The 25,898-nt window shown below is 43.6% G+C and overlaps 1 protein-coding gene across 2 annotated transcripts in view; it reads left to right on the top strand.

The window, feature by feature from the left end:
• The window catches only part of PRKCH (protein kinase C eta), a 231,082-nt gene that overhangs the window by 185,006 nt on the left and 20,178 nt on the right, over positions 1–25,898 (top strand). For both annotated transcript variants that reach the window (XM_043918912.1, XM_043918913.1), the window contains exons 11-12: positions 23,306–23,444; positions 24,109–24,297. In XM_043918912.1, coding sequence (XP_043774847.1) covers positions 23,306–23,444; positions 24,109–24,297 — 328 coding nt within the window. The remainder of the gene's footprint in view (positions 1–23,305; positions 23,445–24,108; positions 24,298–25,898) is intronic.

Below are 25,898 nucleotides of genomic sequence, written 5' to 3'. Positions count from 1 at the left end.
CTCTGCAAATAATATCCCTTAGTTTTCCCTTCTCACATATCCCAAGGGATCCTGGGCAATGGGCTAGTTAAGAGTCTTCATCTCTTTAGGATGTAGCATCATCAAATCTGTGGCCCTGCTTGCTGAGGGCCAGCACTGGGCAGGTGAGCATTTTCAGAGTGAAGAGATGTCTCTGAAGTGCTCACTCCAGAGCTGACCCTGATGACTCCTAGGGGGCAGGCTGTGTTCGCTGTCTCTAGGAAAGGGCACTTTCTCAGGCCACTCACCCCTGTCACGTTTGGCTCTGGCCAGCTAGAAGGTAGGAGTTGCTGGGGGCGCTCCCAGACCAGAACAGGCAGAACCTCTCAGATGGCCCTGAGTCCTGACCTCTGAGGGCCTGACAAGGCAGAGGAAACTTAACGCCTCCTGAACCATGCAGAGAGGAGAAGACATTCCCAGAGCCATGGCTTGGAGGCTGTCTCGTCTGTCACCACAGATGAGAGCAGCGCTCACAGCCTCCCCCACGTGTACCCACAGGATGGTACAAATGCTTTTTGCAGAAGAGAAAGCATGTACCCTGCCTTGGCGTGAGTCTCTGCCCACGCAGACCTGTCCTTGCTGCCTCCCAGCACTCGTGACCTTGTTTGCATTGGTGGAAAGTTACAGGAGAAGCAATAGCACCGCCTTCCTGGCCGGAAAGGTGTCATGAAACCCAGACCAAAAGTTCCAAAAGTTCCATCTGTGAACTTGGGGGACCTAGGCCTCATAGGCAGATAAAACATTGTTGCGAATGGCCATGAAACTCAGAGTGAAACTGGAGTTCATCAGAGTGGGTGGAACTCTGTGGCTTGTACATTACCTACATCAGTCGGTCAGAATGTTCTGTTTTCAGAATAATCACTTAGATCTTAAATGTTGGTGATTTTTCTTTCATTAACTGATTCTCTGTTTTCAATTTGAATGAGGAAGAGTTCCTTCTCTAATGGGGGAAAAAATCACTTGTCTTGTTCCTGAGGCTTGTTTGGTTCCTGACCATATGTGAACCTAGGGGCCCCGGCTTCAGAAGCCCTCATGAAGCCTTGGGATGATTTCATACCCTACATCCTGAAAGTGGGCAGGTGATTGAAATACCATTTTAAAAGAAAGATCTCTGAAGCAGAGAGAATTTTTCCATGGCTTCAAAGAGAAAGTGTAAGTGTAGTGTAGTGTAAATGTAGAATCCCAAAAGCTGAGGTTTAGGAAATGTGTTCTCAAATTGCCTTCTCTGGAAAAACCACTGGTTCCCAGTGAATCCCAAATAAACTTGGGAGTTATGCTCAGATGGTAAAGCGTCTGCCTACAATGCGGGGAGACCTGGGTTCGATCCCTGGGTTGGGAAGATCCTCTGGAGAAGGAAATGGCACCCCACTCCAGTACTCTTGCCTGGAAAATCCCATGGACAGAGGAGAGTGGTAGGCTACAGTCCATGGGGTGGCAAAGAGTCAGACACGACTGAGTGACTTCACTTCACTTACCAACTTTCAAAAAGAGAGTAGTACCACACGGTGGGAATTGTGTTCTTTAGTTCAGGCTTAAAGGATTTTCTGAGATTTTAAAGTTAATTGTTCTGTAATATTCCATCCCTTCTGGTTTTGGAGTTTTCCATAAGATGCCTTAAAAAAAAATTAAATGAGCTTTTCAACTTGATGAAGGACTTCAGGAATCTCATTATTCTTTTTCTTCCTGGAGTGACCTTTTAATTTTATGCAGAATGTACAGAGGTGATTTGTCTTGTCTGGTTATAATACCAGACTGTTGTAAGGATGTTTAATCACTAGGCACACACATTAGTCATGGGTTGTTGTACCTACAAGCCCAGCTTTTTTATATTAGCTCTAGGACTAGATTGAGAGCCAGAGGATTGAGTACAACTGGCTCAATGGCACAAAGAAGTCAATCCCAGATACAGATAACATGTCCTGTCATTTCGTCCTCATTTCCTAGGCACCCATGATATACAGAACACCAGATAGGCATTGGAGGGAGAGACACTGGCCAGAAGTATTTTATATTCAAGGGGTGTAACCAGTTCAGTTCAGTTGCTCAGTTGTGTCCGACTCTTTGTGATCCCATGAACTGCTGCACGCCAGGCCTCCCTGTCCATCACCAACTCCCGGGGTCCACCCAAACCCATGTCCATTGTGTCGGTGATACCATCCAACCATCTCATCTTCTGTTGTCCCCTTTTCCTTCTGCCCTCAATCTTTCCCAGCATCAGGGTCTTTTCCAGTGAGTCAGCTCTTCGCATCAGGTGGCCAAAGTATTGGAGTTTCAGCTTCAACATCAGTCCCTCCAGTGAACACCCAGGACTAATCTCCTTTAGGATGGACTGGTTGGATCTCCTTGCAGTCCAAGGGACTCTCAAGAGTCTTCTCCAACACTACAGTTCAAAAGCATGAATTCTTCTGTGCTCAGCTTTCTTCATAGTCCAACTCTCACATCCATACATGACTACTGGAAAAACCATAGCCTTGACTAGACGGACCTTTTTTGGCAAAGTAATGTCTCTGCTTTTTAATATGCTGTCTAGGTTGGTCATAACTTTCCTTCCAAGGAGCAAGCATCTTTTCATTTCATGTCTGCAGTCACCATCTGCAGTGATTTTGGAGCCCAGAATAATAGTCAGCCACTGTTTCCACATCTATTTGCCATGAAGTGATGAGACCAGATGCCATGATCTTAGTTTTTTGAATGTTGAGCTTCAAGCCAACTTTTTCACTCTCTTCTTTCACTTTCATCAAGAGGCTCTTTAGTTCTTCTTCACTTTCTGCCATAAGGGTGGTGTCATCTGCATATCTGAACTTACTGCTATTTCTCCCGGCAATCTTGATTCCAGCTTGTGCTTCCTCCAACCCAGTGTTTCTCATGATATACTCTGTGTATAAGTTAAATAAGCAGGGTGACAATATACAGCCTTGACATACTCCTTTTCCTATTTGGAACAAGTCTGTTGTTCCATGTCCAGTTCTAACTGTTGCTTCCCGACCTGCATACAGGTTTCTCAAGAGGCAGGTCCAGAGTTCAGGGTAGAAAACTGAGGGCTTGTTCAGTTCAACCAGCACATAATTGTCCATGCAGCCCTGTGCCAGGCCCTTGGCTCTGAGGTTAGAGAGCTGAAATAAGCCTGGGAAAAACCTACAGGGAAACCAGTGATTACAGTCAGTACAATCAATGCTATAATTAGAAGTATGCACCAAATTCCCACGGAGCGTGGAGGAGAGACACCATGCTTGTCTGAGGAAGGGACACAGGAGGTTTCCGAGACACAGAGCCTGCAGTGAGACTGCCGTTGTCAAACAAGCCCGGTAGAGGGGAAGGAAGAAGGATGCTGGCCAGAGCTCCTTGAACTCTCTGCAGTGGTAAACCAGTGGATTTTCTTCTTTTCCAATCCATTTAGGATCAAAGCTTGTATAAAATGTAATAAACTTTTTATTATTTTATTCATTTTATAAGAAAAGTGAACTTTAAAAGAAAACATACATAGAAGCCCAAATTTTTATTAGTTTCAGCAGGCATAAAATTACTGTCAAATAGTTGTAAAAGTGTCTACTAAATACATGCTGACTCTCAAGGTTTCTACTTACTTCCTTGCTACCTCATGCATTCATTTTCTACTTCACTGTGGGCCAGTAGCAATTTGCAGGTGAGTACCAGTCCCCGGACCACACATTGAGCAGCACTGCTCTAGGCCCAGAGAGCGTTTGTCCACCAGGGAGCACGTTGCTCATCTGGGAATGAAAAGCAGACAGGGGACAGTGTAGGAAGGAAGGAAGGCTGGCAGGGCCGGCAGAGGCCAGATGGTAGAGCATTACAGATGCTACAGCCAGACGGGAGCCTCTTAAATTCAGATGTTCAAGGGACAAGATCAGAATCGTCATTCCAAAAAATAACTGGCAGAGCATGGAGAATGGAGGATTGAAAAGGAGAAAGAGGCCAATAAGGAAATGCAGTGATCCAAGAGATGGGTTGGATAGAGCCTGTGGCAGTGTGGTGCAAAGAAGGTATCCAATTCCAAATATAAGAAGGAGGTGTAATTTTCACTGGATGTGTTTAATTGGATGTTCACAGTAGAGAGGAAGTGTCGTCCGGTCCCACTCCATTATTTTACAGATGAGGAAACTGAGGCCCAGAGTGGTGGCAGAGCTGAGACAAGAAACCTTGCTTTCTGGCTTGAAACAAATGTCCCTGTCCCTTGACTGACTGATCAGGCAGGGCACCAGATAGTACCTGCCTTCCAGCTTGACCGCCTGACCCCTGTGCTGCCTCTGAGGAGAGGGTAGGATGCACGTCCGTCAGAAGGTTCTGGTGTGCCCAGATGCCAGCCTGCACCCCGACCCCCGCTTCCCCTCCCCCGCGCTGGCCAGCAGCTCTCAGCCAGAGGGCCTGACTCCCTGTGCTGTCCTCTCAACTACTGTCTTAATGTCAGAAGCCACTCCCAGGTTCACTGTGTCCTCTGATAGCCAGTTAGATTCACATACATCCTGTTTAGTCAGTTAACAGAATTCTTAATATCCTCCTTTCGCAGGAACAAAAGTTGCTCTCACCTGTCAGCCAAATGTTAACAGGCCATCCCCAAGCACAGCCAGTTTTCCTTTCTGATATCTCTTGGTTGGAATTGGTTTGGTTCTAAATGGGTCAGGAAGGATTCCTGTCTGGAGTGGGGTAGACTTGAAAGTGTGCTCAGAGCCCCAGAGCTTCCTGGGGTGCCATCCTGGTCCTAGGTCACCCCCAGGACAGGACCCCAGCAGGCAACGGCAGCTTCATGTTTGCTCCAGAGATCCCAGAGAGGTGCCAGGGTGTCAGCACAAACCAGAATCGACCAGTTTCCTAAAAGTCTCCCCCCTCCAGCCTCCAGCGTCCCTTAATCTGGCTTCACTGGGGTCTCAGAACCAATCCGACACCAGACGGCAGAGGGGGCAGGCTCCTCAGAATATCAGCCGTTTATTAAGGGCCCAGGAGGTGCAAAGCACTGTATTAGGCACCAAGGGAAACTAAAAAATACAAAGATAGAAAAATGAAAACCAGGAGGCACCTCCTTGGAGGTCACATATAGTTAGGTAAACAAGAACCATAAAAAAGCAGCAGCCCGCGGCAGGATTTTGGACCTTGTACCCTCTGCCCACCCCTTCCATTGAAGACCTCTGTGGTTAAAGGAAAGCGAACACCAGTGCAGTGGCCTTGATAGAAATGCTTCAGTGTAAGCATGGTGCTCGGAGTTGACTGCTCATTGGTGAAAACACTTGACAAAAAAAGAGACTTGGATACACTGAAAAGATACCTTCATTTATCATCCGGTTGTTTAAACAGTGAACAGTTTGTAGCAACATCTCCCAAAAGTGGCCTTGCAACATCTGGGTTTTATCACTTCATTGAATGTATGAGGCCCATCTCCATGATTGGGTGTATGGCCCAAAGAATGAGGCAGGGAGAGGGTAGAAGATGAGGAGTTTTATTTGATTGCATTGCGAGATGTGGATTTCATGTCAGTTCTCCGGAAAGGAAATATATGTCCCCAGCCACAGTGATGGTGGGGCTTACCTGGTGGCTCAGATGGTAAAGAATCTGCCTGCAATGCAGGAGACCCGGGTTTGATCCCTGGAGAAGGGGACTGACTACCCACTCCAGTAGTCTTGCCTGGAGAATTCCACGGACAGAGGATCCTGGCTGGCTACAATCCATGGGGTCTCAAAGACTGAGTGATTGAGTGACTAACACTTTCACAGTGACGTTATTGTAGCAACAGTAGGATTTAGTGACTTTCTTCTCCTCCAGCTTATACTGCTTAAAGAGCTTCTCCAGCAGCACAGTTGTAAAGAATCTACCTGTCTATGCAGGAGACATGGGAGACTTGGGTTCAATCCCTGGGTGGGGGAGATCCCCTGGAGGAGGAAATGGCAACCCACTCCAGTATTTTTGCCTGGAGAATCCCATGGACAGAGGAGCCTGATGGTCTGCAGTCCATAGGGTTGCAAAAAGTTGGACTTGACTGAGTACACATGCATGTACATACTGCTTATAAGAATGGTATAGTTTTTTAAGGAAAAAAACTGGAAATAGAACTCCCATACGACCCAGCAATCCCACTGCTGTGCATACACACTGAAGAAACCAGAATTGAAAGAGACACGTGTATCCCAATATTCATTGCAGCACTGTTTACAATAGCTAGGACATGGAAGCAACCAAGATGTCCATTGGCAGACAAATGGATAAGAAAGCTGTGGTACTTATACACAATGGAATATTACTCAGCTATTAAAAAGAATACATTTGAATCAGTTCTTATGAGGTGGATGAAACTGGAGCCTATTATACAGAGTGAAGTAAGTCAGAAAGAAAAAAACCAATACAGTATATTAACGCATATATATGGAATTTAGAAAGACAGTAACGATGACCTTATATGCAAGACAGCAAAAGAGACACAGATGTAAAGAACAGACTTTTGGATTCTGTGGGAGAAGGTGAGGGTGAGATGATTTCAGAGGATAGCATTGAAACATGTATTAAAAAAAAAAATGGTACAGTAGTGAACTGTGCCTGTAGTGAACTGGCTGGCAGATGAACTTAAACCAATCTTCTCCTGCTGTGCTGGGTGGGGCTGCTGTTGCCGAACAGAGCATCTTCGTGCTTCAGAATGTGGTCTCAGCAAAGATGTGCAAAGGAGACGAAGGTTTTGGGTGATGAGGTTGTGCCAGTTCTTGAGACATTTTGCTGGTTGTTGGCGCCAGGCAGGGGCACCGCATGGCAGCCTGCTTTGACTTCTTGATCCCTTCCCTGCAGAGCCATTTATAAGCCAGGTGCGTCACTTAATAATATAATAGACTTCCCTGCCCCAAACTCAGAAGCTTACAGTAGTTACTTAGAATTTTAAAAGTCTGTGTATACTCTATTTTTGATTCCCATAAAAATCTGAAGTAATAGGCCATGCTGTGATCTGTTATCTGGTTTTTTGGTTGAGGAAATAATAACTAACGCTTCCATAGCACTTCAATGCATTGTGGGCAGTGTTTTAAGCAATGCATATTAAAAACTCATAATTCCCATAAAGCAGGAACTGCTGTTATCTGCATTTCACAATAAGGAAATAAACATGGTGGTTAAGTAACTGGCCCAAGATCCCAAGCTGGTAGAGAACAGGGCCAAAACTCCAGCCCAGGATGCCTGGCTCCAGAGTCCCTTAACCACACATTACACTACCTCTTGGAAACAGGCAGGCAAAAGTTGGTCGAATGACCTCCCCAAGGTTACCTGGGGGCGGGGAAAGGAAGCAGACTGAGAGGTAAATGGGGGCGTAGTTGAGAGCTCTCACTTGGCCTCTGGCTATCTGTCATTCTTGGTCACAAGACCTGGTTTGCTCTCTCCAGGATTGGTCACTCTGGATTGTTAGCAAGTCATCAGCATGGACTTCCCCGGGAAGTCCCCGGGAAATGTCAAATATGCCCCACAGGAGGATTAGAAATAACTCAGTTGGTAAAGAATCCGCCTGCAATGAAGGAGACCCAGTTTGATTCCTGGGTCAGGAAGATCCACTGGAGAAGGGATACGCTACTCACTCCAGTATTCTGGCCTGGAGACTTCCATGGACTGTATAGTACATGGGGTCACCAAGAGTTGGATGCGACTGAGCAACTTTCACTTTCAGAAAATAGTTATTGCTGCATGAGACTTTATATTTGCAATAGATCTTTAGATTTCTTTTTTAATATACATAGAGGCATGTATAATGCTGTGGCATGGGTTATTTATGAAGTGAAATCCGGGGTTAGGATCTGTTTAGACTAAGATTGATCACCTTGTGACCTTAACAGTGTTTTGTTTTGTTTTGTTTTTCATTTATTTTTATTAGTTGGAGGCTAATTACTTTACAATATTGTAGTGGTTTTTGTCATACATTGACATGAATCAGCCATGGATTTACATGTATTCCCCATCCCTTTCCCACCTCCCACCTCCCTCTCTACCCAATCCCTCTGGGTCTTCCCAGTGCACCAGGCCCGAGCACTTGTCTCATGCATCTAACCTGGGCTGGTGATCTGTTTCACCCTAGATAATATACGTGTTTCGATGCTGTTCTCTCGAAACATCCCACCCTCACCTTTTGCCACAGAGTCCAAAAGTCTGTTCTGTACTTCTGTGTCTCTTTTTCTGTTTTGCATATAGGGTTATCATTACCATCTTTCTAAATTCCATATATATGTGTTAGTATGCTGTAATGGTCTTTATCTTTCTGGCTTACTTCACTCTGTATAATGGGCTCCAGTTTCATCCATCTCATTAGGACTGATTCAAATGAATTCTTTTTAATGGCTGAGTAATATTCCATGGTGTATATGTACCACAGCTTTCTTATCCATTCGTCTGCTGATGGGCATCTAGGTTGCTTCCATGTCCTGGCTATTATAAACAGTGCTGCGATGAACATTGGGGTGCACGTGTCTCTTTCAGATCTGGTTTCCTCAGTGTGTATGCCCAGAAGTGGGATTGCTGGGTCATATGGCAGTTCTATTTCCAGTTTTTTAAGGAATCTCCACACTGTTCTCCATAGTGGCTGTACTAGTTTGCATTCCCACCAACAGTGTAAGAGGGTTCCCTTTTCTCCACACCCTCTCCAGTATTTATTGCTTGTAGACTTTTGGATAGCAGCCATCCTGACTGGCGTGTAATGGTACCTCATTGTGGTTTTGGTTTGCATTTCTCTAATAATGAGCGATGTTGAGCATCTTTTCATGTGTTTGTTAGCCATCTATATGTCTTCTTTGGAGAAATGTCTGTTTAGTTCTTTGGCCCATTTTTTGATTGGGTTATTTATTTTTCTGGAATTGAGCTGCAGGAGTTGCTTGTATATTTTTGAGATTAATCCTTTGTCTGTTTCTTCATTTGCTATTATTTTCTCCCAATCTGAGGGCTGTTTCTTCACCTTGCTTATAGTTTCCTTTGTTGTGCAAAAGCTTTTAAGTTTCATTAGGTCCCATTTGTTTAGTTTTGCTTTTATTTCCAATATTCTGGGAGGTAGGTCATAGAGGATCCAGCTGTGATTTATGTCAGAGAGTGTTTTGCCTATGTTCTCCTCTAGGAGTTTTATAGTTTCTGGTCTTACATTTAGATCTTTAATCCATTTTGAGTTTATTTTTGTGTATGGTGTTAGAAAGTGTTCTAGTTTCATTCTTTTACAAGTGGTTGACCAGTTTTCCCAGCACCACTTGTTAAAGAGGTTGTCTTTTTTCCATTGTATATCCTTGCCTCCTTTGTCAAAGGTAAGGTGTCCATAGGTTCGTGGATTTATCTCTGGGCTTTCTATTCTGTTCCATTGATCTATATTTCTGTCTTTGTGCCAGTACCATACTGTCTTGATGACTGTGGCTTTGTAGTAGAGTCTGAAGTCAGGCAGGTTGATTCCTCCAGTTCCATTTTCTTTCTCAAGATTACTTTGGCTATTCGAGGTTTTTTGTATTTCCATACAAATTGTGAAATTATTTGTTCTAGTTTTGTGAAAAATACCGTTGGTAGCTTGATAGGGATTGCATTGAATCTATAGATTGCTTTGGGTAGAATAGCCGTTTTGACAATATTGATTCTTCCAATCCATGAACACGGTATGTTTCTCCAGCTGTTTGTGTCCTCTTTGATTTCTTTCATCAGTGTTTTATAGTTTTCTATGTATATGTCTTTTGTTTCTTTAGGTAGATATATTCCTAAGTATTTTATTCTTTTTGTTGCAATGGTGAATGGTATTGTTTCCTTAATTTCTCTTTCTGTTTTCTCATTGTTAGTGTATAGGAATGCAAGGGATTTCTGTGTGTTAATTTTATATCCTGCAACTTTACTATATTCATTGATTAGCTCTAGTAATTTTCTGGTAGAGTCTTTAGGGTTTTCTATGTAGAGGATCATGTCATCTGCAAACAGCAAGAGTTTCACTTCTTCTTTTCCTATCTGGATTCCTTTTACTTCTTTTTCTGCTCTGATTGCTGTGGCCAAAACTTCCAACACTATGTTGAATAGTAGTGGTGAGAGTGGGCACCCTTGTCTTGTTCCTGATTTCAGGGGAAATGCTTTCAATTTTTCACCATTGAGGGTAATGCTTGCTGTGGGTTTGTCATATATAGCTTTTATTATGTTGAGGTATGTTCCTTCTATTCCTGCTTTCTGGAGAGTTTTAATCATAAATGGATGTTGAATTTTGTCAAAGGCTTTCTCTGCATCTATTGAGATAATCATATGGTTTTTATCTTTCAATTTGTTAATGTGGTGTATTACATTGATTGATTTGCAGGTATTAAAGAATCCTTGCATTCCTGGGATAAAGCCCACTTGGTCATGGTGTATGATTTTTTTAATATGTTGTTGGATTCTGTTTGCTAGAATTTTGTTAAGGATTTTTGCATCTATGTTCATCGGTGATATTGGCCTGTAGTTTTCTTTTTTTTGTGGCATCTTTGTCTGGTTTTGGAATTAGGGTGATGGTGGCCTCATAGAATGAGTTTGGAAGTTTACCTTCATCTGCAATTTTCTGGAAGAGTTTGAGTAAGATAGGCGTTAGCGCTTCTCTAAATTTTTGGTAGAATTCAGCTGTGAAGCCATCTGGTCCTGGGCTTTTGTTTGCTGGAAGATTTCTGATTACAGTTTCGATTTCCTTGCTTGTGATGGGTCTGTTAAGATCTTCTATTTCTTTGTGGCTCAGTTTTGGAAAGTTATACTTTTCTAGGAATTTGTCCATTTCATCCAAGTTGTCCATTTTATTGGCATAGAGCTGCTGGTAGTAGTCTCTTATGATCCTTTGTATTTCAGTGTTGTCTGTTGTGATCTCTCCATTTTCATTTCTAATTTTGTTAATTTGGTTCTTCTCCCTTTGTTTCTTAATGAGTCTTGCTAATGGTTTGTCAATTTTGTTTATTTTTTCAAAAAACCAGCTTTTAGCTTTGTTGATTTTTGCTGTGGTCTCTTTAGTTTCTTTTGCATTTATTTCTGCCCTAATTTTTAAGATTTCTTTCCTTCTGCTAACCCTGGGGTTCTTCATTTCTTCCTTCTCTAGTTGCTTTAGGTGTAGAGTTAGGTTATTTATTTGACTTTTTTCTTGTTTCTTGATGTAAGCCTGTAATGCTATGAACCTTCCCCTTAGCACTGCTTTTACAGTGTCCCATAGGTTTTGGGTTGTGTTTTCATTTTCATTCATTTCTATGCATATTTTGATTTCTTTTTTGATTTCTTCTATGAATTTGTTGGTTATTCAGAAGTGTGTTATTTAGCCTCCATATGTTTGAATTTTTAATAATTTTTTTTCCTGTAATTGAGATCTAATCTTACTGCACTGTGGTCAGAAAAGATGACTGGAATGATTTCAATTTCTTTGAATTTACCAAGACTAGATTTTTGGCCCAGGATGTGATCTATTCTGGAGAACTTAACAGTGTTTTAATAGAGAAACTGAGGTGCTGGGAAAGTGACCAAACTGAACTAGCCGGTATTTATTGGATCAAGATTAGTCCAGCATTCAGGCCAGAAGAATGTTAATCTCCTCTCAAAAGATGTGTTCATCTGCTACTTTTGCTTGCAAGCTAGGTGATACTTTCCAAAGCAAAACTAAGATGTACAAATTAAAAATGCTTTTCCTCATGATTTGTGAATTCTGTTGATTTTTAAGATCATAGGAGGTTATCATGATTCTCACACATTTAACAGATTAATAAGAAGAATTATTGTGTCTGACTCTTCGTGACCCCATGGACTCCAGCTTGCCAGGCTTCCCTGTCATTCACTATCTTCTGGAGTTTGTTCAATTAAAAAGAATATTACTACATAAAATTGGGGAGTCTTTGGACAGCATCTCCACATATAAGTGCTCACATATTTCAAAGTAAACCATATAAATGGTTTTCTTGAAAAACATGGGCTCTTTGGTTTCAAGACTAAGTCCTGGGAACGGATAGGGTAGGTGTTGAGGAAGTAGCAATGACTTCTCCCAAAGGGAATGTCTTAGAGGAAATTTTGATGCTTTGCACATTTTCCTCTGATATGCATAGCATTCGGAGGAAACCAGTAAAGTTCTTTCTTGGAAAGGAACTCAGATGTGTGTTGCTGCCCTGCATCTAGCTTGTGATCAGTAGCCTGGAAATGACCTGTGGAATATTCCAGGCCTACTCTTGGAGTTTGTAATCTGATTTGGGAAAGCAAGACTTTTTGTGCAAAACATAATTAGAAGACAAAGCAGTACCAAGTATAAGCCAGAACTAAGATGTGAGGTTTCCATTGAATTCTTAGGACCTGGGAGTGGCTCTGAACTCCAGGTGTCCTTGGGCTTTTCAGAGACTTCCCTTTAGATGGCTCAGGTTTCTTCTCCAATGGGGAGAGCAGGTAACTGGATAAGACCCGTAGGTGTGGCTGAAAGTTCCGGTTCAAGTCAGCCTTGGTCTCCCTCCATCTCCCCTCCCCTCGCCCCTCCCCGCCCCTCCCCTCTGAAATTGCTATTGTGTAAGGTATTACTAATGCTGGCAAAGATTTGTGTTTAGCCATTTGCCAAGCATATCCCTTCCTGGGTTGGGGCTATAAACTCTACTCCTTCCTGCCATAAACTATTCCTCATCACCCCCTCCCAGTAGTACCCGTGTCCCCTTCACATATTCTGCAAGGCTGCATGTTCCTTCAGCATCCACTGCAACAACTCTTGCTACTTGTTCATCCCAGGTAGTAACTCTGGCAAAGGAGGGACATTACTATCTCTTCGCAGTAGCCTCTCTTCAGGGAACTGCCTCAGTGATGGGATCTAGTCCCATTAGTCAGAAGAGCCCTGGGTTTCCTTTCAGGGAGCTAGTAGCCACAGCAGGACAGGTTAGGGTTCTCGTTGTCCCTTATTTACACTGTCCCCATTGTCTCCAGCAATGATGGCAGCAACCACAGCTGGCCTTTCCTAGTGCCCTGTAATGTTAACAGAGCTGCACTCTATGAACCTGTTTGTTGGTATTGGTGCTGTGTGTCCAACATAAACCTGGTAGGATCTGTCGACCAGGATCCCCATCCAGTCCACAGCTGCCCCAATTGTCCTTAGATTCCTCCTGCTTAGGAGGGAGCTGTGCTCTGATTCTTCCTTATTGGAAATCTTTCCATCCTCATCTTTGTGCACATGCCCTGCAACTAGCCAGCCAGTAAGGAGCTTCTGCCTGCCTACCCTGACCCCAGCTTGCAGGCTCTCAGAATCCCCATGACTCGCTGATGCTATTGGTGATCTTGCAGCTGGAGAACCTTTATTTCCTTGTTGTATTTCTGTGGTTGGGAAGCCAAGCTGCCCTGGCAGGTGGTTTTCCATGGGTCAGTTGCACTTGGCTCTCTGCAGTGGGGGGCCTGTGTTGTTAAAGGAGGATTCAGCTTGTTGATCACTTTGTTTCCCCTGAATCATCAAGTCCAGGTATGACGTTGTACCCAGCATCTCTTCTCTGTTGGACCTAGGCCTGATGGCCAGAAGGTCCCTGGCCACCAAGGGGCTGTCATCTCTTTGGTGTCTTTGTCCCAAGCCCTCCACTCTGCCTCCTGCTCTCCCACGGGATGCTGCCAGGCATCTTGTAGGAAGTGTTTTGACAAGAAGGATCGGTGAGAGTTTTTTCTTGGCAACTATAAAATAAAAGTACTGTGAGGAGCTCCTAAATAAATTTGTGCTGCTTCAGCCAGGGAATTTCAACCCTCCTGGAAGTGTAGGGGAAATGGAATGAAAAAAAAAAAATGTGGAAGGCTCAACTGCCAGTTTGATGGCTCATTCATTTGATGGTCCTCAGGAGGTGTGTGATCCACACAGGGTGGACATCAGCCAAACTCACTGCCTCTTGCATTTGTCCAGAGAGTCAGGGAGTGTTTCCTTTGTGCTTCTTTTTTTCCCTACCGTCAGACAAGGCAGGGGGAAATTTCTCAGGCCCTTTGCTCAAGTTGGTCCTGTGTGTACACAGGGGTGATGGTGGAAACAAGCTGCCTGCTATGGAGCCCAGCACCTGGCCTGAGGGGGTTCGTTTGTGAGTCTCTGGCCCTGTTTTAAAGGGGGTGTAATAGCCAGCCTTGCCACAGAGTCATTTATTATGATTATTTCCCATCTCAAGTAGCTGTTGGGAAGAAATAGGAAAAGGTAGAGGGAAAAGAGCCACAAAGGTGCTTCTAACATTTTCTGGGCTGGAAATTGTTGTATTGTTTTTCATTCACTAGAAAATAAGTTATTTTACATCCACTCTCATAATGATGAATGTTCATGCTTCATATATTAGTTCTTAAGCCAGTGTTGCAATAGATCTGCCTCACAAACACCAGCTAGAATGTCACTTTATGAGGACAAATGGCATGGGGACCTCATTTAATAATTCAGAACGTTGCTTCATTTAGCAGGTGCCTCATTCTCATCTTTAAGTTGGTTAAGACTTTAGGGACATATCATGGAGCGTTTGAAAATATCAATGCCATTCATGATAATTATGTACATGTGAGACACTTTAAATAATTTCATTGGTTAAAAAAAATGAGCTTCTGACAACAGGTCAGAATTCTGAGTCCACAAATGTTCATGTTCCCTAAGGAAGTAAGGTGATTTTTTTTCAACATGCCCTTGCAACCTGGTTTCCAGAATAAGTCCTTTCCATTCCTACCAGTAGATCACTTTCCCTACACATCTTCCTTGGGAATTATAGCCTGAAAGAGTAGAGAGACTAAAGAAAAGGATTAAAGCCAAAATATGTAAATACATATCTTAAGACTTTTTCCTGGCTATCAAAGTAATACATAATTCCTACAAAAAATTTAGAAAGTACATAAAAGAAAAAATCATTCATGAACATATCACCTAGACATGTAATCTTTTAGCTTTTCCCAACTCCCTTTCCCTCCTGTCTTTCTTCCTTCCCTCTCCAATAGTTGTAACATAATTAAAAGAATATTGAAAGTAAAATTTTGTGTTCTGCTTTTTCATTTAGAATTGTATCATCCTGTAAATAAGTCATGAAACCCAGCAGCTATAAAAAGATTGATAGATTTGATTATATAAAAAATATGAAAGTTATCATAAACAGAACAAAACAAGCTGAACAATAATATTTGCAACCAATATAACAAATTTCTGCTGTCCATTATGTGTAATGAATCTCTACAATATAATCCAAAAAGCAACTCAAATTTTAAGACGGATAAAACTTGTGAGTAGGCAACAGACAGAAGAAATACAAATGGCCATTAACCATATAGATTTTTTTTAAAGTTTAATCTCAATAATCAAGAAATGAAGGTAAAACAGTGAGATCATTTTCCCCTAGCAAATTGGCAAGGATAAAAGGGTGATTACATCTAACTTGAATATGGAAGGTAAATGGATGCTCTTGTACACTATTGGTGGGAGTATAAATTGGTGCCAGCTTTTTAGAGGGCAGTTACTCAACGTCTATTTAAATTTTAAACATTTGTACACTTTAACACAGCATTTCCACTTCTAAAAATTTAACCCTCCTACAAGAGTGCAAATAATGTTCATTACTCCATGGACACATGGAGTAATGTGTTTAAAGATGCAAGCAATTAGAAACAATCTACATGTTTATGGAAAAGGACCTAATTAAATTATGGAACATCTTTATAATGGAATTTTATGTAACCATTACAAAGAATGAGGCAGATCTACAGGATATAGAAATATGTCCAAAAGTTCATTAAGTGAGAAAAAAGTTACTTCATAACATTTGTTAGTGTGGCATTAAGGAAAGATTGTATGACTAAAAACCTGTTCTTGTTTTCTCCATAATTTTTTTCAGGAATGATGGAATTTAAGATAATGAAAATAGTACTTGTATAATCACAAAAGAAAATCATTTTCAAAAGACAAAATTTCTGTCATAAGCATTTCCCTGCATTTATTTGTCCTTCATTACACCTCATACAACTTTAATAGCCTTCATAAAATTCTGTCATGGATATACCATAATTTATTTAGCTATTCCCCTCTTAATAAATAATTTAGCTTGCTTCCAAAATTTGCTCTGTTATGCACAATACAGCAACAAACATCTTTGTAAAGTAAAAAACCTAAGTCTACACTCCCCAAAGGATCCCTTCATGTAGCAGAGGTTGAGAGTTTAACCTAGAACGAATTCATGAAATGGTTTTGAACATGAAAGGGTAACATTTTCTAAGCCTTTTAAATCTTAACAGGACTACATTTGGTTCATTGGAAGCAAAACAGTTGGCTCTTTCCTTCCTGGTACCCAGTTATGCTACCCACCCTGACTATAATTTATCTCACTGGAAAAGATCCTGATGCTGGAAAAGATTGAGGGCAGGAGGAGAAGGAGGTGACAGAGGATGAGATGGTTGAATGGCATCATCGACTCAATGGACATGAGTTTGAGCAAGCTCAGGGAGATAATGAAGGACATGGAAACCTGGCATGCTGTAGTCCATGGGGTTGCAAAGAGTTGAACACAACTGAGTGACTGAACAACAAAGTGTTTGTGCTCTGAGTGTGAAAATGACCAGGGATGTTATCCTCAGGATGCTCTTTCCAAAGCTTCATCCCAAGCCTTTGCCTTTCCATTCCATTCTCTCTCCCCAGGTGAACTCATCCACACCCAACTAATGACTCTTCATTTTCTATCCCTGGCCTGGCCTTTCATCTAAGCTCTAGCAGTGTATATTCAGCTGCCCATTAAACATGTCTACTCAGATGTCTAAAAAATACCTCAATATGTCCAAAATAAATTCTTTAAGCCAGAACATGCTCATACGTTCTTTTTTTACCTTCTGCATCTTTCCATTACTAAATCCTATTACTTTCTTCCCCTGGTAGTTCTCCGTCTGTCTAGTTCTCTTTACATTACTGCCCCACCCTGGCCCAGACCACCATCAGTTCTTTTCTGAATACTCCAGTAGCTTCCCAACTGGTCTCTTCATGTTCTGTCTCTTCCCCTCTGACCTGTTTTCCTTGTGGCTGGAGGGCCTTGTTGTAAAATCAGATTAATGCCATCCTTCTCCTGTTTAAGACCTTTCAATATTTTTCTTTTCTTTTTTTCCCTCTTGGACCAAAGACTGAAATCCTCACTGGACCCTGCTGTATGAGGTCCTGCTCTTTCCTGTCTCCTTTAATCTTCTGAGCCCCTTGCATATTGCCTGGCTCGTGGATGGTACCCAGAGATTTGTTGGATGAATGAATGGCTGAATGTCTTCTGTTAGGTAACACACAAATGGCATTACTATAACAGGTGATAAAACCACATTTTAGGCTTTTGCTTTTTCAGTGACGTTTTAGAATTCTTTTACCAATTTAATACAATTGGCCCTGCTTCAAAAAGCTGTCAAGTTTTTATAAACCCAGATATTTAAAACACAAACTAACCCTAAATGGTTTTGTTTTGAGACTAAGATCATAATCCAAATTCACTCTCTTGGCAAATGCCACCTCTTAACTCTTGCCTACATGTCAGCTTTTCTTCCTTAGAAAAGGGTAGAGAGTTATCGTTATAGTATTTGACAACTAGAAAGAGATTTGCTATGTGTTCCCCTACTCCTGTACCTTCAAGATTGTATGAAATCCAATCAACTCCTCCACGCAAAAGTTAAGAACCAAACAAAGAATTTATTTTTCTAGAATTTTGATTATGCATTTAATAATGTGTCACATGTCCTTTTGGCATAAATCAGTTTCAGGATATTTGTTGATTTTCAGATGGTTCTTGTTTCAGTTGATGAAGTTCTTTCAGGAAACAGCCTACTAGGAGAATTAGCCAGTGACACAGTAGCACTGTATGGAAGAGAGGGTGCCTATTGTGGTGGGTTTGGAGCCCAGGCCTTAGAAGGGAGGTGAGCAGAACTGAATTCAAATCCTGACTTTATCCCTGGCTCACTAAATGACGTTGATGTAGACCTTACTTCATAGGGTTGAAGGTAAAATAAGAATGTGGATGAAGCACTTAGCATTTAGTGAACATTCAGTGTATGTTACTACTACTGACACTAATTGTTGTTGTTGTTATTTTGTTATCATCATCTACAGAAGGTTTTTTCAGGCACACACACACACCCAAATAAGCAAACAGACAAAAAGCAATATACTTACAATAGTATATTGACTGTATATTTTAAGATAACTAATACCAAAGTTGTACTCTATCTAAAAAATAGTCTTTTAGATTTAGATATTGAAATATGGATAGATGAGACGATTTCATATTTTGGATTTGCTTCCAGATCCGACAAAAAAGATGGGTCAAGAAGGCAGTAGAAGTACAGTTGAAACACGATTGGGCAGATAGCTGTATTTGCTGTGTGATCACTACAGGAGATGTTATGTTATTCACTATTCTTCCATATAAGTTTGAAATGTTCCATGATAAAATTTTTTTAGATACATTAAAAATAGCTTCTGAATAGCCTCTTAGATGCATTGTTGTTCAAGGAGCCAGTCTCAACTCACTGGTCTTTATTTCTTTTGGAAGAATAACTGAGTCCAGAGATCTAAGCAGTAAGACTCCTGTCATTCTGTTTTATGACTCTCAGAATAGCTCGTGGTGAAAACAAAACAAATACAATTTCTGAATTTCCTTTGTTTTCAACCACTTCAGAATCCTCTCTGAAACCACTGTGGGCATTTTAAGTAACCCTCATTACCCTGGCAAGAACAATGTACCTTTCAGACCATCAGGGAGGATAAAATAACTCTTTCTACCCTTCTGTGCTTGCATAACAAAGGTAGAGCTATTAAATACCACTGCTCAATAAGCTAATGAATGATGAGGCCATAATTGTGTATTTGGTGTTTTAGGATCTGAGCCTGTGCCCTGTATGAACTTGTAATCTTCGTTGTGGAGCCTTGTTAACTTCGGCTGCTGACTTAAATGTTGGCTGGGGAGGCTGAGGAAGTCCAAAGCCAAAAACTGACCTCTCTGCCTATTTCATATTCAATTCAGGAGTCAAAGAGTGACTTTTTTTTTTTTTTGCTTTGGTTTTTTTGTTTAAGTGAAGATAGCTATTTACCCTTAGAGTGGAAGCTGACAATAGCCACAAATGGCTCTGTGTTCTCCTCTTTCATCTGTGTGTGAGCTGAGGGAAAGGATTATGCTTGGGTCCTCTCTGCTTTATAATTGCCCCTCCTAAAGTGGTGTCTTTTCCCCTAAAGCAGAGAATTTGAATTTATTATATTTCGGGGCTCTTTCTTTCACCCCTGGAATCTCTCTCCAAGAGGAAAAGCACATGGATTTTTGTAGGTTTAATTACTTTGGCACAAGGGTTCCAGTGAAGTTTATGGAACTTCATTCCTTCCCCCCAAAATAAAATAGGCTCTGAATTGGCTGGTGCAACTCATTGTGACCCATCCAAAATGCCTCTGTTTATCTCTTTGGTCAGCATCTTGTGCCAGGTGTGCGCTGAGGCCAGGGAGCAATAAGGCTCAGCCCCAGCCAAGGGGTGAGACAGGTGTATAGACAGAGTCTTCTGGAATGCAGTGAAAGTTGTCAGTCATAGAGCTGTGAACTGGGTGCTCTGGGGGCAGAGCTGACCATCTGGGGACATTGGCACAGACCTCACAGTAGAGGTATGAGACGTTTGGGCTGAGGGCAGAACTGAATCCTCAGGTTATCTTATGCTCTTAATCAAACCCCCTTATTATTTCTAGTTGAGAGTTTTGTCCTGTTAGGTAGTTCAGTTCAGTTGCTCAGTCGTGTCCGACTCTTTGCGACCCCATGGACTGCAGTACACCAGGCTTCCCCGTCCATCACAAACTCCTGGAGCTTACTCAAACTCATGTCCATTGAGTCAGTGATGCCATCTAACCGTCTCATCCTCTGTCGTCCCCTTCTCCTCCCGCCTTCAATCATTCCCAGCATCAGATCTCAGGTAGTACTTGGTATGAAACCAGCAATGGCATTTCCCTCAAGGCTGGTCCAGTTCTGAAAATGCCTAAAAGCAGACTGCAAAGTCAGGACTGAGGTGTAGAACTGGCCTCTGTGCCCTGGGGCATCCTATGACCAGGCCAAGTCACATCCCTAGGGCCGCTCAGTTCCTTGTCCTGAGCAGCGGGGCCGTGTCCCAAGACTTCTCTCAGCAGAGGGCATTGTGATGGGCAGCATATGAAACTGATGACAAAGCGCTTTTCCCTCCCTGAACAAGTCCTGATACCTGTGACGGCTGCTGAGTAAGAGGCAGTCAGACCTCTTAGCTGGGACGTTAGTCACAAGCTCTCTTGAGCAATGTCAGTTCGGCTCTTTAGACCATCGTGGGTTTCTGTTAGCACTTGCTTCTTCTACCCAAGGAGATCCTTTCTGAGCTCTCAGCAGGCGCGTTGGCTTCAGGAGATTTTAGAAATGCACCCACCCTTTCAGGCAGTGTGAGAATCAGAGGTCTCTGAGTGTAGGACCACACAGACGTGGACTGCTGGGCTGGAACATGGTGCTGATAAAGCCAGCCCCGAGGCTCAGATCCCCTAAGGCCGTGATCCCTCCTGGAGCCGCAGATGAGAAGCTGGAGCTGGCAGAGATTAGAGATGACAGTGTTTGGACTGATGAGTCCCCAGAGGAGCCAGACAACCAGGCGCTAATAGGGCCTCGAGTCTGAAACCACTTCTAGCAGAACGACTGAGACCATGCTCTTGACAGTGGCTATGACCAGAATCCTCCCGCCCCCCAACAGCACACACACCTGTTCTTCTGGGATCCTGCCTTCATGTGGGCTAATGAATCTTGCTCACACTGTGTGTGTGTTGAGAGGGCAGTGGAGGAGGACATGGTTTCCACAGACCAGAGCCCACTGAAAGCTTGTGTGGGACGTGGGATTCTGCCCAGGGAAAGGGGCAGGAGGCTGACCGGGGGGCCGGGGCCGAGTCTGGTTTAGAGGTGGAGGAGCCTCGCATTGCTGAAGTGGCTGCACAGGCACCCAGCATATCTCCACCAGATACCCGGGAGACGCCTGGAGCATGAGCGCAGAGTGGAGGCTGGCCTGAGAACGCTGCTGCTCTCATCTTGCTTCTCCGGGGATTCCTGGAAAACGGGACTTGGTTCTCCTTCCTGGGTGGCTTCCAGTGACCCCTGTCTGCAGGTCCCACGTGGTCCAGCCGCATCAACTCACTGGGCCCAGGGTGGAAACCAGTCTTGCCAGTTCTGTCATCACCTCCCTCCCTGGAGTGGCAACGTGATCCCGGGCTGGACAGAGACCAGCCTCTCCCCTCGGGCCAAGCAGCCCAACAGGCCTTTATTGTCAGAGTGGAGATGGGAAGATATGGGAAAACAGAGCCATGAATACCCCGACACAGCCCCCTGGGGATGCTAAGAGCCAGAGCAGCAGTCAGTAGCCCCCACTGTGGAGATGCCCAGTGAGGGACCACTGTCACCCCCCATATCATAGCCCCAGGAGGCCGCGGCTACTGTAGCTTCCCACCTGGCAGTCGACTGCAGACCTCCAGGTCAGGGCGGTGGTCTAGCATTGCTGCTGGCTGGGCAGCCTCCTTCACTGCTAAGCCAGTGTGGTTGCCTCTGAGCACATCTTTCCTTGAAAAATCAAAGGATAGAGGTTGTCGCCCTGTAGGCAGGGCTGCTCCCCTGATCCTCCCCAAGGCTAGATTGAGAGGCAGACAATGGGATGTAGGTGTGTGGGACTCTTTCCCAGCTTGCTGTGGTGCCAGCTTCCCTCTGTTATGATGCCTGGTATGTGTGGGCAATGGGAGACAGTTGATGCCAGAAGCCTATGTCGGGGAGGGGGTGTTTAGGAGCACTGCCTTTCATTTGCAGACAGTTTTATTGACATTTGACCAATATTCCTACCTCCATCGATACCTTTCACCAAGCAGTTCTGCTGCTGGAAACTCACTTCCTGTGATTGGATTCTGCTCCTCTGGGTTAGGGGAGGGAGGGTGAGTGCCTTTACCATGCACTCACCGTAATATCTGAGGTTTCTATGTATCTGGGTTATACCCAAACAAACCCTGTTCTCACTCCTGTTTTGCTTTTCCCTGGTCATTAATGTCCCCACTAACCCACTGAATCTAAGGCAGAAACCCAGGAGTCATCAGTTCTGCTGCTGCTCTTCATCTGCCTTTAAGTGGTCATCAGGCCTTAATCCTGCTAGTGTTTTCACTAAAACACTGCTGACTGACCCTTACTTTCCATTCCATCTGTCACCGTCCTGGTTCAGGTCTTAACATCTCTTCCCTGGACTCTCTCAGCTCCCCTCTAGCTGATCTTTTTTCATCAGCTGGAAAACTTAGAGAGTTTCAGTGGATCACTTTTGCCTAATATCTAAGTATCAGAACTCCTTAGTGTGGTATGCAGGGCCCTTCACAGTATGGACCTAGCTCTGCTTTCTAGCCCTGGCATTGTGATGGCCTCAGTGTTTCCTTGTGAGTCCTCCTAGGCCACATGGGGTTCCTGAGCTCACCTGCATCTCTGCGCTTGCTCTGTGCGCTGGCCCTGTCCACCTGCCCACAGTGACCGTCTCATACCGCTTCCCCACCTAGGAGACTGACTCATGCTGTAAGACCCAGCTCAATTCCTGCCTCTCCTGTGGAACTGTCCCTCTGTCCTGCCACTAATAGGAATTAATTGTTCCTTCTCATTTTTCTCTTACAGCACATGGTTCCTACTTCTCTCATGCCACTTGTATTACACAACAGTTGGTTCTATCTCCCTCCCCATCTCCTTTCCTCTTTCCCCCAATGTATGTGTGTATACATACACGTATCTACACACACACACACACACACACACACATCTATGTGTATATACTTTGAACAAAGATTTATTGAGTGCATTGTGCTAGGCACAGCATGAACCAGATGCATCTGATGCCTCCTCCGTGGAGCAGACAGTCGAGTGAATATCTATCTGTCTCCCAAACACACAGTGCGTTCCTTGGGGAGAAGGATCATCTTGCTCTTGATGCCTATCCCACTGTGTGCTGCGCAGTGGCTACGTGCTCTAGGACTTCATCGAGCGAAGGCCAGTGGGCAGAGAGAGATGCCGCAGAACAGGGTGTAGGGGGGGTGGATGTCTCCTGGATAGAAGGTCAGTGGGAAGCCTGGCAGTCACATTGTCAGTTTTTAATGGGCAGCCTGTGTTTTGATGCGTGGTTAGCCCATTCAGATGGAACCATCATCCAGGACCATGAGGCAGATTTCGAGAGCAGATCTCAATCTCTTATCCAGATAACACAAACAAGTGTGTCCCCTTTGAAGGGTGGGTGCAGAAAGCTCTCCCGGCTGTTTGACCCCCATCTCATGACCTAGTTCAGCCAGGTGGATGGTTTGGGGCCTGGCTGCCCTCCCATATTTGCTGCTCTGTGTTTCTTGCAGAGATCTGAAACTGGACAACGTACTGTTGGACCATGAGGGCCACTGCAAACTGGCAGACTTCGGGATGTGCAAGGAGGGGATCTGCAACGGGGTCACCACGGCCACCTTCTGCGGCACGCCCGACTATATTGCTCCGGAGGTGAGTGTGCTCACTGCTTAAGCGGCTTTGGGAATCCAGACTCCCCAGCAGCCCCATCCAAAAGGCAAGGCTGAGCAGACGCTGCTGCTTGTGGGAGGCGTTGAAAGCTGACACCTCCAGACTCCTCTCTGGCTCCTTGGGTGAATGATGGCTAAAAATGTCCTCGGTTCCTCCCAGTACAAATTCAAGTCCAAAAGAGTTTTGTAAACTTTGCAGTTGCTTCAGGGTTTAGCCCTGAATGTGAGGACAAAGTGCACTCTACACCTGTCCCATTTAATTTTCTCCTTTGTCTCTACACAGAGCTTTGATCCCAGCCCCATTTAGCAGAAATAACTACAAGCTCTTGAATTGCCCCCATATGAGTGAGTGAGCCCACCTCCTCCTCCTCCACAGATGTAGTCCCAAAGTGCTTTCAGGTTTGGATCGGCGTATACTATTACTTTGGCCTAAGTAGATCATAGATGTTTGACCACCGGGATGAGAAGGCCTCTGATTTGACCCCAGGAAAATAGACCCCAATCTAGAGATGGACTGAAACATGCATGCCAGTGCAGGAAATTTCTTTGCTTTACTTCAGCTCCTAACCCTTCATTTTCTGTAGTCATTAAGGGTGCGTTTGTTCACTAAATGCACAGAGCTCCTCTCATGTCACCCCTTTGCACAGATCCTCCAGGAGATGCTCTACGGGCCCGCGGTGGACTGGTGGGCTATGGGCGTGCTACTCTACGAGATGCTGTGTGGCCACGCACCCTTCGAGGCAGAGAACGAGGATGACCTCTTTGAGGCCATACTGAATGATGAAGTGGTCTACCCTACATGGCTGCATGAAGACGCCACAGGGATCCTGAAATCTGTAAGTGTGACATACTCAGCCAGCTTTCCAACTGTTATAAACCAGCATGCTGTGTGTGCTGTTTGGGTTTGAAGTTTGTTTGTTTTTTGATCCCACCTACCAGCTCTAACTGAAATGTGTGTTTTAATCTATAGAATCAAAGAACCAGAGTTTTCTCAGGCTTTTTTGTCCTCTTATGCAATAGTTATTTTTGGAGCCAACTGCCCAGGTGATGCTAGTGGTAAAGAATCTGCCTGCCAACGCAGGAGACACAAGAGATGCAGGTTTGATCCCTGAGTCAAGAAGATCCCCTGGAGGAGGAAATGGCAACCCACTCTAGTATTCTTGGCAGGAGAATCCCATGGACAGAGGATCCTGGTGGGATACAGTTGCAAAGAGTCTGACATGACTGAGCAACTGAGCACATGTAATAGTCGTTGATAGCATTGTTGGCCAGATGTCAAGTTATTTCTACCACTTGTGGCTTCAGTGTAGGTGAGGTGATGCTCCTATTTCATCCAGTCAGGATGAATAAGGCTGTTGGGTCATGTAAATGGCGCTAGCAGTTGTTTCTGTACTGATTGTGTTTCTGTCGGCAACATCCAAGGAGCAGGATGAAGGGGCCTTTCCAGTAGTGCTGGCAGAGAAGAGAGGTTTCTCAGATTTGGGCAAGATCTCATTTGCTTCCATGTTGTCCTTGTGTAAGTCAGGTGCCAGGCCCACAATTTAGGTGCAGTGTGGAATATTGTGTAGAAAAAGTGTTTATTTTGTGCATTTAAGGCAATGTGATGGAAGCCTTATTTCCAAGTGTGGAAGAAACGTGGATTTGATGCTTTTATGTTGAAAATAAGAGAGTCACAAGTAATATACACAATGGATAAACCAACAAGATCCTACTGTGTAACACAGGGAACTTTGTTAAATGTTATGTGGCAGCCTGGATGGGAAGGGAGTTTGGGGGAGAATGGATACATCTATATGGACAGCTGAATCCCTTTACTGTCCACCTGAATCTATCACAACATTGTTCATCAGTGTTCTCTAATATAAAATAAAAAGCTTTAAAAAGAAATAGATGAAGAAAACCAGAAAAAAATTAAGAAGGAACAACCAACAAGAAGGAGAAATTCTTCCAGGGCTTTGATCAAGGGCCCTGCCATATGCCAATAACCTTCTGATTCTAGGACCTGTTTAATGTACAGAATGATAACTAATTTTTTCGTATTGTTTATTACCAGGTATATGACATCACCTGTCGTCCTTACAGTCTTATATATCCTATAGACCCCGAATATACCAGTAAAATATAAAGTTATAAAAAAGTTAACATGTAATGAGAGAATAATATAATTTGGGTCAATACCCTATTAGGAAATCAGGTATTATTTCCCAGTATATGCACAGAGAGAATAAAGATGAATATTCTCCAAATAGGGGAATATCAGAACAATCCATTTTCTCTGGGGTGGTATCTATGGGTAGTATCTATGAACAAAAATTACTTTGTTCAAATTATATCACTTCCAGTGATTGGAGACAAAAAAAACTAAATTCGGGAAATACTAGCTTTGTTGGTGAGAGGCTTGCCTCTCTGGAAATCTCCAGTCATATAATTAGTGTCA

Source organism: Cervus elaphus, chromosome 12 (genome assembly GCF_910594005.1).
Source record: "Cervus elaphus chromosome 12, mCerEla1.1, whole genome shotgun sequence".
Classification (NCBI taxonomy): domain Eukaryota; kingdom Metazoa; phylum Chordata; class Mammalia; order Artiodactyla; family Cervidae; genus Cervus; species Cervus elaphus.
This window is presented reverse-complemented; position numbering and strand designations above follow the sequence as displayed.